The 13,948-nt window shown below is 38.0% G+C and overlaps 1 protein-coding gene across 2 annotated transcripts; it reads left to right on the top strand.

Annotated features, from left to right (window-relative positions):
• Positions 1–644: 644 nt before the first annotated feature.
• Positions 645–11,377, top strand: LOC107724915 (uncharacterized protein C9orf172 homolog). Of its 2 annotated transcripts, XM_016534019.1 has the most exons (3): positions 645–804; positions 6,934–10,149; positions 10,661–11,377. In XM_016534019.1, the coding sequence occupies exons 1-3, from the start codon at positions 796–798 to the stop codon at positions 10,679–10,681; spliced, it is 3,246 nt and encodes a 1,081-aa protein (XP_016389505.1). In that variant the 5' UTR covers positions 645–795; the 3' UTR covers positions 10,682–11,377. The 2 variants fall into 2 exon arrangements, with proteins under 2 accessions (XP_016389505.1, XP_016389504.1); XM_016534018.1 differs by having other exon boundaries at positions 6,934–11,377.
• The last annotated feature ends 2,571 nt before the right edge of the window (positions 11,378–13,948 follow it).

A 13,948-nucleotide genomic window follows, 5' to 3' on the forward strand; every position in this document is an offset into this window, starting at 1 on the left:
TGGGTTAGTCCATATTTGACCCAAAGTTGGGTTGAAACAACCCAGCATTTTTAAGAGTGTATACTGTATATTCACATAAACATTGAACAGTGCAACACCAACAACACATATGAGAAAATAAATTAAAGTGAATAAATAACTTCAGTGTAGTGGGAAAATCAGGTGGAACTTTGACGTTGGAGGTACTTTGCCACAACATTACTACAAAATACTAGTTTTTTTTTTTTTTTACATTTATTTATTTAAATAGAGGGTCATAAAATAGAGACTAACATTCTTTTTAAAATATTTATATTAATAATTGTTTTTTTTATCTCAACATGAGGTAAATGAATGAATGAATGGATGAATGAATGAATTAATGAATTAATGAATATAATAAAAATCTTGAAGTCTTCTTGAAATGAATAACTACTGGAGCCTACCAGCAAGACATGACACCTTCATAATTAAAATCACGTCTCAAAGCTGTGCCATCGCATATGCCTATCCAGCATGAGATTCGTGCTCATCACAAACACACGCGCAGGCAGGCAGGCAGGCAGGCAGGGTTCAAGCGCGCACCCAACACAGCACGCATGCGCAGTCACTGCGCATCTCACGCAAGAAACGCAACGCGCGAGGGATGCGGTCACACCCCCTCGTCTTGTCTCAGTACGCCCCCGAGACCCGTGGGCGAACTACAATACTTAAGGAGTTTGATGCAGCCCACCTTACAGCATTTAATATGATATGGAGACCACATAATCTCTAAATGAACAGTCAGTGATAGCATCTTGAGGATCTTAACTATGGATGAAGACGGTAAGAAACATGCGCACACTCCTAAAAGCTTGAAATACACTGGGAAACGAAACTTTTGTCTTAGTAAGAATTAGTAAGACTGTAATTGTCTTAGTAAGACCGATGCGGTCGCAGTAGCTTTGAGTGTAACTGATGTATGTTGCGCCGAAAGACATCAGGTCATTTTACGAGAGATGCTCGGTAGTGCGGGGCTCATGCCGCAGCAATAAATGAGAACAAAGTGTGCTTTTGTGTTACATTTTAATGCGATGGACAGATGTTTCATTTTCGAGCTGCACTTTCGCATTAAAACCACGACATGTTCATCAATGTTTGTCAGATTCATTAACGAGCGTATCAGAGATCGAGGGGGATGTTGATACTACGCGTTACGCATTGTGGCGACCTTGTAAATCAGGTTGCTTTGTAAGTCAGTAGGTTGTGCGTAGTTGACTGTGGTTTTGCTTGGTATCCAGGCGACAGAGCATGTGGTATGTGTGCTTGTCCAGAGAAGGTTTAGGGAGGAGTACGTTTGCTACGCATGTATGGATAAATGTAGCTATCCATTTAACAGTATAGGACTTACTTTTGGGAAGTTGACAAATCTTATGCTTTAGCATGTTGTATTTCGTCTAAAACTATATAGTGCCTTATTAATTGAGAGACTACATGGAATCATTTTTGTGCTATGAATTTGTAAGCCATAAGAAAGGTCAAAACATAATGGGGGAAAAAAAACACTTTATATGTACATCATGTAATTTTTTGCCTAAAATCTTAAAAGTAGGATTGTGAGTATATTATGCATCAACTACCCAGTAGCACAGATGTTTCCGTGGATTATCAAACAAATCGGGACATTAAAATTATACTCTACTTGGAATCAAAGGCATGGTTATATATATATATATATATATATATATATATATATATAAACATAAATGCTGAAACCCACATAGAAGTCACTTTATACACTGCAGCAATAGGGTTGCACCTGTTGTTCTAAATGTAATGGCTTGGAGAAGAGAGAGGAAAAACAAGAGATAATGCTTGTATTATATTACTGTACCACTTAGATCACTTTTCTGCAATCCAAACATCCAAACTGAAGTTAAAAATATGTTTTTCCATTATGTTTTAGATAGTATAATTGCTGACAACAGACATGCATGAGTGCCTTAATATTGAAATGTTAAGGACAATCACCCCCTCAAGGGCTGAGTGGATTGTGCTGTTGCTCTTATTGATTTAACTTAATAAGAAGTGTAATTGTTAGCAATGTGTTTCCAGAGTGTTTTTTAAACCATTATCTTTAGTACATTAACAATGTAAAGCAGTCTCCTATGACCTAGAACAGTGGTACACCACTGTCTCCTATGACCTAGAAGACCCCCAGGTGGTACACATCATGACTCTGAAAATTTACAATACTAAAAATATTAAAAACATACACTTAAATGGGTCTGTATTTGGTGTTCTAGCTATAATTTCATCTCATGTGCCTTTGAATTAGCCAGTGGCAAAAATGATTGTAATGGCAGCAATCTAGCTTTGCTGTGCAGTTCAAGAGGAAAATAAAGGTGCAATTTAAAAGGACAATAAATGTGCTGAATGAAGACGTTATGTTTGCAGTTGAAACCTTTAGTTTCCACTTAGTTTGTCTCATGACTTTATAAACTAGAGACTTTAAGACAGATATGATTTATAGGTCGGTATAATTGCTCAGACTTTCAGTTCCTCTAAAAATCCTTTGAGCTTTCTTGTTGGAAAAGAAAATAAATTCCACCTCCAAATCTCCAAACTCTACAGAATCATCCAGCTGGGCTGCTTTCACTGAGATACTCAGATGCATCTTTCTCGTTATCCATTGTGTCCAAAAATAGCCTCTTTGCCTCATATCCGGCCAGAAAAAAACCCACTCTGCAAGCTTGTTTGAGGAATGGGTTGTGTATTTAAGGAGATAGGCATCATGTGAGATTAACTACTGCTGCTAACACTTCCTGCTGTCTTGGAGTCAGAATGTAGCTTGAAGATATTTTTGCATTACTCACAATGTCTGTAACTGACATATCATATCCAGTGAACACAAATGATTCACTTCAGATGTGATTCTGCATTATTTTACAGTTGCAAGAAAAACACAAGAAGAGTTGTCCGGAGTTTTACATCATCAATTTGTGAATCAATATATCAAAACTAAAGACAATGTGTTTGGAGCAAGTAATGGTTTGTTGTTGTTGCACTATTTGCGTCATTAAGTTCTGTTCTCCTTATGATTCTTGATTTGATGGTGGCCGTAAGAGAAGTCACACTGCAGAAAAATGACTGAAAACTTCTGACAGTGGAAGAATTTCGAAGAATCATCAAAGGTAAAAGTCGATCGCAGTGGTCATTAATTGATTGTCGGCGAACATGTCAAACAAGCTACAGATTTTGGCCTAGGATCAAAGGAATCTTATAGGATTCGCAAATGGTGCCAAAATTGTACATCCGGCTTTAGTTGAAGGTCAGATCATATTTTATGACCAGTTTATTCAGAAATCCCGGTGAACTCACATACCTTCTCTATGTGCATACTTCGTCGTACTTCCTATAAGTGGTTGTTTTCGAGATTGAATGCTGGTTAAGAAGTGAGAGGAAGCTAGTCTTGGCAGACTGTGATGGAAGTGTCAGACAGGTGGTGATTGACTGTGCTAGAGCAGTCAGGTCTCAGTCACAGGTCCTGGCTCTGCTGCTAGCTGTGAAAACGCCTGCTGATCAGCCACCTTGCATAAAGGAAGAAGGGAATTATTAACATCCACCTTGCCCAAGATGGACGTGTTTTGCTTTGTAATGTTTTAATCTAAAAGAAAAATGACAATGCACTCAAAACTCTCTCTCATGCTCTGTTTTCTGTCCTCATTAAGGCCCAATCCCAATTCTATTTTATACCCCTTCCCCTTCCCCGTTCGCTCGGGCAGCCATGTTGCCCCTGAAGCCGGTTTACGCTGAGATAATTCATACCCCTTCGTTTGAAGTGTGGTCCCGAAAAATCTTCCTTTGAAGGGCTATCTGGCCCTTCCCCTACCCCTACCCCTCCAACCAAAAGAGAATCGAGACAAAAAGGGAAAGGGGAAGGGCTAAGGGGTAGAATTGGTTTTGGGCCTAAATGTCTATTTGTGGAACTTTCCTTTTAAATAATTGCGTCCTTCTAAATTATTGCTAAATGCTGGTTAGATGGGCAAAAAGCATTTGCTGACCGAAGGAAAATATCTTTTTATTCTCTGTGATTCAGTGTAATCTAATACTGTACAGAGAGGTGGGTCAAATAGGGGTGATACAGTAATATTTTATTTCTTTATATATGATATTTTGACCAAATTTTCATAAACACCAAGCTTATCAGCACCAGCTATTATGTTACTTCTCCTTTTGTGACCTACAGTGTTAAGAGCGAAGGAGATGGACTGTGAGAGATGGTGGGCAGATATTAGCTCACCAAGAGCACACTTATACCCTTAGTCAGCTAGAAACAGAACCAGTGAAAATGGCAGCCCAAAGGAACCTGATTCGTAAGCATTTGCCATGAGTGACAGTGTTTTATAAATAGCTTTTTAAATGTGCTATTCAGCTCTCTTTAACAATTGGTAAATGGAGCAGTCCTAACGGCATTTAAGATTTTGAGACACAAAGTAGTTATGGGTGATCAGCCAAACACATGAAGCTTGTTCACCTCTGGCTGCAGAGACACTGGACAAAATGCTTCTAAAAGTAGATGAAGTTAATTTTTGTTTGTGCCCCGAAAATTGTTCCCAGCAGACATGTAATACAATAATCGTGGAAGTCATCTAGTCCCAGCTGCATCAATCACAGAGCCACAGCAGATCTGATATGAGCTTCACTGGAGTTTTATTACCCTTTATTTCCAAGTGGTACTAATGTCTACCTGAGATCTTCTGTGATGAGTAGTTAACAATGTCTACAGGTTGGGAACTCTAGGCAGAAAATATATCTATTTAAGGAAAAAAACTCTGATTGGGGATTTAGACTCTTAAAATTCGGCAACCGCAAGCATGAAAGCTTGAAGAGTCTTGTTACCAATGCAAATGCCAAATAAAAATGAAACCCTTTCATGATAAATAACCAGTGGGCAAATATCACAGACAATTATGTTTAATTAAGCAAGAGAAGCTGAAATCATGAACACGATTGAAATACAACTTATCGTGCAATCTCTGGCACTTGCACATGTTTTTACTGTGCTTTTACTTTGCCCTGCAATGTATGACGTATTTGGTTTAATATTGTTAGTGCAAAAAAACATTCACAATGCAATAATATGTTCAAAAGCTAAGAATCTAGTTCTATTCTAAATGAATCCAGAAAAAAGAGTGAAGGTGTGAGTGTGTGTGTGTTTAGGCTGCTCGACGTTCCTCTCTCAGCAGGATGAACAGATGGTTTTCAGTGTTGGTTGAAAGGAGGTAGCCAGTAAGTGGGGCTCCGTAGCTCCTACGGTCATTTAAAAAATCCCTGAAAAGCCAAACATTTTAAATAACCTCAAAATTAGCTCCTAACCCTTTGCAAATGTTGCACAGCTGTTCTACTGTATCTCAGGATAAATAAGCAACTGAATACAATAACATTTATATTATGTAAACACAATTTAATTTGTATAGCCATGATGCAAAGCTTTGAGCCTAATACAGTCCACAGATAGACATGTGCCGACATTTTGCTGTCTGCTGGATAAATAACAAGTTATATAATTTGACCACTGGTAAACATTCAGTGAAAAAAAAAATAGTGTCATTGAATAGTGTCACACACACAGAAGCAGGGTTTAGACAAACACAATCAGAATGATTCTTTGTTCTGAAATGCAAATATTTAATAGGCCAAACAAAAGAAGCTTGGCTCAAGAGAGCAAAGTACTGAGGAACAGTGAAAATCCGAGCAAGCATAAATACAGAATGTGCACAGATGCATTACTTGCACGGTTCTTATGTGTTTCTAAGCAATCTTAGGCACAGCTGAATTCTGGGATCAGAACAGATTTTCTTCATTCTAAATGAGCAATGTGCAATGAATCTACTGTCTATGGTAAAACTACCATCTGACATTTACTAGTTTATATGCTCCCCTTTTTTAACCTTATTTCCAGTCTATTCATTTTATTTCCCCATAGACCAGAGTGGCACTATTATTAATGGGCAGGAGTAAGGCTGTTGCAGTAGGATGCGGTAAAACTGTATGTGTTTTGTGTTTTTTTGTTGCAAGAAAGAATCTGCGTTGATAGAAATAAATGATTACATTTGAAAGACTTTTTTAAATTCTTGAATAATTTTTATTTCTTAATTCATATATTATATTTTATAATCACATTTTAAAAATATATTATTCTGTGCAAAAACAGAGAGATCCCAAATATATAAAATGGTATTATACCATGTGTTTGAGAACTTTAATAACATTAGTAAAAATGTAATTGGTATGTGAATCTGAAATGTTTTCTTTTTTTTTCTTTTTTTTCACAGAGCTCAAACAGAGAAAAAGAGGGAAAAATTACATTTATGTTCTGTCCTTCACTGAGAAAGGAGTTTTCTTATAATTTATTCTTCTGAGATGCTGCAAGGCCTCCATCTTCATAATTAATTCAGATTTTTCCATTCAGTGATGTTTTATTTGTTTAGCATTCTGCAATTACTCTGCACAGACTGATGTTTATGCATGTTTATGACATTTAACAGAAGGATAACATTTACATTGATTCTGATTGTGAGGATATTCTAATATTTTTCAATGAACTTTAGAAATGATCATATTACACAAAATAAGTACTATTGTAGCTATATAAATATAAATTTTTAGACATATATGGTACAATCTGCTGTACTTACCGGGTATATAAATGATGAATTGGTAATATTTAGAAAATACATATACAGATATCCTTCAAACTTTGCCATGTTCTTCAAGATCATTTGTGAAGCATCTTGATTGATGTTGTAAAATTCCATTTCATCTTCTCTTTAATATATTATGACCTTTTCTAAGCACAAGTCGGTCATTTTCAGACTTTAAATAGGATCCTTTACCCATGATATTCACCTATTTAAATACTTCTATTAAAGAAAATGTGAAACTAATAATGCCTTTTTTTATTCTCTCTAGGAGACACCAACTGAGGGGGGAAATAACGGGGGTCCATTTAAAATGACACGGACGGATCCCCCTGACATATTAACATCAACTTTGTATCAAGACATAAACATTGGCCCTAACTTTGGGCTCTCAAAGTATTCTGGATCTTCTAAGCAATGTGATTCCCAAATGGTTGGCCCACTGGATCAAAACTTTGAAACCATTAACAAAAGACATTGCCGTAGCTTTGACTTCATTGAGTCATTGGATGACCCAAAGGACTTTTCCTCGTCCATGGAGTATCCTTACAGGTCTGATCAGCAAACAGTAAGTAAGGATGCAGTCTGGAATGGCATTGGACAGCAGGGACACTTACGTTTTTCCTCACCTGATCTGTTCAACTCAAGACTCTCCCATCAACAAATCAACACAGACAAGAGCAACGAGACAGCAAGGACTAGTATTAATGGCAAACCTCGCTCAAAAAGTGCTCCAAGGGTTCGAGCCACCCTGACCCCTGTACCCATCACAGTCTCTCCAACTGCAACCACGAGGCGTCAATCTCCAGTGAACCCCCAGAAGAGATTTGAAATTCTGCCAAATCGAGAAGCCTCCCATTCAACCAGGGCTTTAGTTAATGAGGTTCATCCAATCAAGTTACAACCCCACACACCCCTCTATGTTTCCGATTGTTTTGAGGAGAGCAGACAGGAGAAACAAGCTAACACTCCCCACGTCAGGTGCCGTGTTGATATTAAGCCAGACGCCTCAGTTCTCCAGCACACTGCACGGAAGATGCCTACTCACAGAAGTAATGTTCCCTGGCAGCTTTCCTCGACATCAGGGATCAGGAATGTCTCATTTCCAAGTCAGATATCCACCTCTAGAACGCCTACTCCCAGTGAGTGTTACAACATGGACTACAGGCAAGCATATCAATATCCCAACAGCTTGTCCGGTAGTTACAATCAATCTGGAGAGATCCCTTTTGGAAGGACTTCTCCTAGAGACCCCAGGGAGTACAGAACCTTGTCTAATCCCAACATCCCAACCAAGTTCTTCTACACGGATGATCCCTGCAGGTATCCAGTTCACCCACCCAGTAGGACATATTATCAGGATGACCAGTACAGTATTAACAGCAGCAACAGCCAAAATCCATCCATTAGTAGTCAGTGTGTACTCGACCCAAGGACTCGCTGGGTTCATACCTTGCCTGTGCGTTCATACTATGCAGATTCCCACCGTGAACCCTTGGATCCGTTCTACAGTAGACCGTATTCAGTGAGTGAGCCAGGACCATACTTCATATCCACCCCTCAGAGTGAAACATACTTTCAGGAGGATCCAAGAGCATATGCTTTTCCCTCTGAGCCCTCAAAGATGTTTTATACACGGGATTGCCAGTACCCAGCAGACTTACACATTCCTATGAGAGCATATCATACGGAGGGACGGCGGCAGCCACGTATGTCCCAGGTCTTTTCAGATGACTGGAACCGGTCAAGCATTGCAACATATTCCAGTCAGTACGCATCCTCACAGGCCACTCCTCAGCGAGTGCCATCGATAAGCCCGTGGTATCCCAATGGCTTTACCGAGCCAAGCCGTTTAGGAGCAGATGTCCGGAACTACTCAAAATCCTGGGACAATATTATTATCCCTCATATGGACAGAGAACATGGCGTTTCACGAGGCAGGAGTTATGAGAACCTTCTCAATCACGGAAGGCCAGGAGTTCCTTCGAATAACAATCAACAACCGGTTATTGTGAACCTTTCTAGTTCACCAAGACGGTACGCTGCCTTGTCCCTCTCTGAAAACTGTCTAGAAAAGTGTGCTGGTGACAGACAAAACAGTGTGAAGGGACAATGGTTTGTAACCCCGGAGATTACAATTACTGACAATGAAATTCGTGCAGCAAATAGCAACAAGAGAGATGGGGGAACTAGCAGCTGGGATACGCAAAATACAAGGCGATGTCAAACTGCAAACGTGCACAATTTACAGAGACCAGCAAACCCACCAGAATCCACAGAGAGAAAGAACACTAATTACTCCCTGCAGCAAAGCCTCGAACAGCTTGATGAGCTGCTAGCCGACCTAGTCATTGATTACAAGCCTCAAAATAGCAGGAGACCAAGTAAGGATCTGATTGACCAGCTCAAACAATTGATTCAAGATGATGAGACCAAAGAAGGGAAGCGGGACATAGATCAAGAGGATTCAGGACTCTTGAACACACAAACAGACTCTACAAAGACCAGCCCAGACACATTTAAAGACCCAGACAGTGGTTGTGAAGGTTTTCAGAGGAGTGTTGAGGATGTCTCTTTGAATCATATTGCAGACGAGGATGACACTATGGTGTGCTCGAACAGGAAATGCTTACGCAAAGACACTACATTCAATGCTTGCTTGTACTTCAAGTCCTGCCACAGCTGTTACACCTACTACTGCACCAGAAACTGCAGGCGAGAAGACTGGGACACGCATAAAGAGACCTGTCTTTATGGCCGCATTAGTAGTGTTTGCAGGCACATTCTGAAACATTGTCGAGAGAACTCTGACATCCATAAAGCTTTTTCACGCACTGCTAGGGTAGGGTATTTGTCCCGTGGGAGAGGAGTTCTGTTCTTGGGTTTTCCAAACCCTGGGTGTGCAGATAACTTCATTCAAGTTGGTCTTGACAGCCTTACCATCTCTCCAACATATCTGTCCCTTCGAGAGTTAGACAGTTTCAAAGACAACCTTGGGCAATACTATAAAGAGTTGCAGAATGCAGGCAAGGAATATGACCCCACTGAATGTTTCCTACTGAATGTATCCATTGCCGTTGGAGACCTAGTGCCTAAAATTCCTTCACCCAAATTACAAATGCCAACAGTTCGCAAGTATGCCAAGGTCTCATTGGCCTCCTCAAGCCCATATAAGAAAATCTTTAAGAAGGAATGTGAAATGGAGACTCTGATTCTCACCCCACCCCCTGGGACCTCTGACATTGACAAGGAGGGCCAAGAGGGCAGGAAAGCAAGAGAGATTTGCTTCATTAATATTCAAAGAGAGCTTCGTACCCGGGGCGTATTCCTTCGCCATGAGTTTCCACAAATATACAACCAGCTTTGTGAGTTTGTTGAGAACAACAAAAGGTTCACCCCCACCACCATCTATCCCATTGACAAGAGAACCGGAAAGCAGTTCATGTGTATGATCATGGCAGCATCTGAACCAAGGATGCTTGATTGGGTTGGTGGACCACACCTTCTAGATGACATTATATAATCCCTATGCATCCAGTATTATCAAGCTTTTCCTATACAAAATAAAACTTCAATGACTAATGTTTTTAGATATGTATTTTAATAGTGAGACTATATTTATTGTTTTTCCGTCTGGCACTAAAACCTAGCATTAATACAAGTTGCTTATGGAATAAAAAGCTATGTATAGTACTTATTAGAAGATATGAGCACATATGCTTTGTCTTAAAATCTGTTTCCTCAGAATCAGAAGCTTTTTTATATTTGGGACAAAATCTTTCTGCAGTATGGATTTAAATACGGTAAAATGTGTTAAATGGAGCTGAGAGTAATGCACTCTTATAGGCATAGCTCAAAATAATCAAAGTATTTAATAAACACAGGGAGTGGAGGATGTGTAAAACTTTGTGAATGACAGATGTTCCAATTCTGTGGAAGTTGCTGAACTTTCTGTGAATTATGTGTGGGCCTGCTTATAACTATATTTATTGTGCTAGTGTGTTGCAGTGAGGATATAACAACTAGGAACCTTTGGAGAACCTCTGGAGAAAATCTTGCAATACAATATTGTCTAAAAGTCATTGTCTTTAGCCCCTTGAGAGGATAAAAATGCACTTGCATGGAGAATGCATGCTGGCAAGGAAAATGCAAATTCACTTTAAATTTTGCAATGGTTTGTCAGTTCTTTACAATAAATTATAGTCACAGATGATAAGTATGGCAGACAAAAGCATATGTCAGGTACATTTTTATAGACAAAGTCAAATAAACTGCTTGGAAGATTTCACTGTATTGTACATGGCAACTGCTTTCTGTATTGTATTCATGGAGTACTATATCTATTCACATGGTTAAATTGGCTAAAAATGTAACTTTTAACTTTACATGACAAGTAAACATTTGTCTTATAGTTATGCACATTTTCATTACATACAAATAATTTACTTACTAATTTATTCATCTGACATGAAAGATTATTTTCTGTATTATTTGAGTGTTTTTATTTTTTCATGGTATTGTAAAGTTCTGATGATCTCATGGTATTTCAATTGAAACATTTATTGAAATATTGTGTTAAAATGATAAACATGTATATAAATTATGCAATTCTTATTTTAATCATTTATAATGGCTGACAAAACTTAGATTCCTATATTTGAAATGTAATTTCAATAGAAAAATATAAAATTTGAAAAAGATTTAAGCAATGGTGTATAACATATAGCACTTTAATAAATTGCTGAGGGAAAACATATTTATAAACAGACCATTTTAGATAATGTAATCAACAGCATGTACACAACAAACCTTACAGCGATTAAAAGATAGTCAGTGTTACTGTGTTTATTTCTGTTGTCACTTTTTATGCCATTATTTATTTATTTACACTGTTCATTACCTGTTGTGTTCTGTTGACAAGTGTTGCTTTATTTCTGTACTATGGTCAATAAATGAAACACCCAAAAGTTCTTAATGGCTCATGCATTTGACTGAAAATTCTACATAATAATAATAATAGCAACAGAAAAGTCAAGCTCTGTCACTGCATCTTACAAGAGGTGAATACGTTTTTTTTAAATATAGAGAGACTAAGAACTTCTTTTTTCATTGATGAACTTTTTTTGGTAACACTTTAGAATAATGGTCCGTTGTTAACAAGTAACTATGCAGGAAGTAATAGGTAGTACTACATTAACACTTAACTTAATACTATTAACTAACAGAGAAGCAAGATTAACTAAGCAGTAAGTAGTAGCAAATTTAGGACAAAGGTAGTTCCTTATTAGATATTTGATAATTATTAAATAAAAATATCCTCATTGAGAACTACTTGTGAAATAGTTACTTGTTAACAACGGATCATTATTCTAAAGTGTTACCCCTTTTTTATGGCTGACTGCAGCCTTTACCAAGTATAAAGTGTATGTCAAGTTAAGCTATAAGCATGCTAAAAATAATTATAGTTTTGTTTGTTTTTTCCCCTTTGTTGACTGTCATTGATATAATAAGGTCAGGATTTAAGTACATATAGGCTAAATGACAAGGTGAATGAACATATAGCCTACAAGATCATGACTATGAATCCTGGCTCCTCCAATCCTACATAAAAAAAAAGAAAGAAAGATATGTGTCCCCTGGACCCAGAGCCAGGAACTATGGAAAAGTACAGCAGTGGAATGAAAAATGCGTTCTGAGTGAATGACCCTACTAAAAGGTAGGCCTACTTAGCAAATACAGATGGCAGAGTAGCTACTGAATAAAACAAAATCGCATAGGCAACAAATTCGAAAATCGGACATCCAGGAAATAATGTTTTAGGCAGCAGTTTTACCACAAATACAGACAAGTAATACCACTACAACCACCAGAAATAGTTAATTGTGTCTGCTTTACAATGAAACACAAGCTTATTGCGACCGATTCCCTGACATAACACATTGCGACCCATTTAACAGATGCATCGTTTTAAGTTAGAACAACTTTAACAGCAACAAACAATAACAATACAGCGAAATAATCACCTAACTACGACCATCTAGCCCTCTATTAAACATTAAAGAATTATTTCATCATACCTTTAGCTTGCTCAGTAGTGCTGCATTCTTAGCTAGTTGAACCGCTTGCGCGGAAAGTTTGTGTCAGATGTAACAATTAAAATGCGACTTTGTGAAATGGACTGTTTAAATTGTTGCTATAGTAGCATCATATTAATGCTAGAAAGCCTATGCATTTGGCAACTGTATTTTTTTAAATAAACCATTATATTTCATACTAAAATCTATTAAACATTAAAGAATTATTTCATCATACCTTTAGCTTGCTCAGTAGTGCTGCATTCTTAGCTAGTTGAACCGCTTGCGCGGAAAGTTTGTGTCAGATGTAACAATTAAAATGCGACTTTGTGAAATGGACTGTTTAAATTGTTGCTATAGTAGCATCATATTAATGCTAGAAAGCCTATGCATTTGGCAACTGTATTTAAAAAACAAAACAAAAAAACGTTATATTTCATAAATAAAATCTATTTTCACACTCATCTTGAGTGAGGGGGCGGGATAGTCCGAAGTGGTCCCCCTCACGCCGCCCCCCCCCGTGGCGCCTGCCCTGCCTGGACCTCTGGGCCTGCAGAATATTCCAACCTATGACATCACTAACAACTTTCTTCATATAGGCTGTATATAATGTCGCCTTTTAAAGATCTTTAAAGTGAAACAAGTGTGTCTTAACGATTTATCTACAGTGCAACACCAAACATACAAACCTATTAAGATCTAACAGCTGAACAAGTGGCGTGGAATAAATGTCTCTAATAAAATACTTGACGTGACCGGCGTGAAAATAATAACCTAACGAATATTACTGCAGCGACATCTGCTGGTTAATATAACTAAGCACATGAGAGGCTTTCACGATCATCAGCCGTCATTTTTAGTTATTGACGCATTCATCATGTCATAATTGCTGTCAGGTTTCCAGTCACATGATCGCTGAAAAACAACGTTTGCACAGCCAGCATACGTTTTTATAACATTATTACTGAGCACTATAAATATGTGCATATTTATTGATTGCCAGAAATGTAGGCCTACATTTAAACTGGCAAATGCAGTTGAATTCATTAAATGCTCGGTAACAGACTATCGAATGTGTCTTTTCTCAAAACACAGATGACCTCCTTCTTACAGCGATTAAAAGCGATATTGCACCTATAGTCTATTTCCATTTAGCTACATTTTTTATTGTATTCCTATAAAAGCAAGCAAAAACGTTTCTCTTACCCTATG

The sequence above is a fragment of the Sinocyclocheilus rhinocerous genome, unplaced genomic scaffold (assembly GCF_001515625.1).
Source record: "Sinocyclocheilus rhinocerous isolate Xijiao unplaced genomic scaffold, SAMN03320098_v1.1 scaffold515, whole genome shotgun sequence".
Taxonomy (NCBI): Eukaryota; Metazoa; Chordata; class Actinopteri; order Cypriniformes; family Cyprinidae; genus Sinocyclocheilus; species Sinocyclocheilus rhinocerous.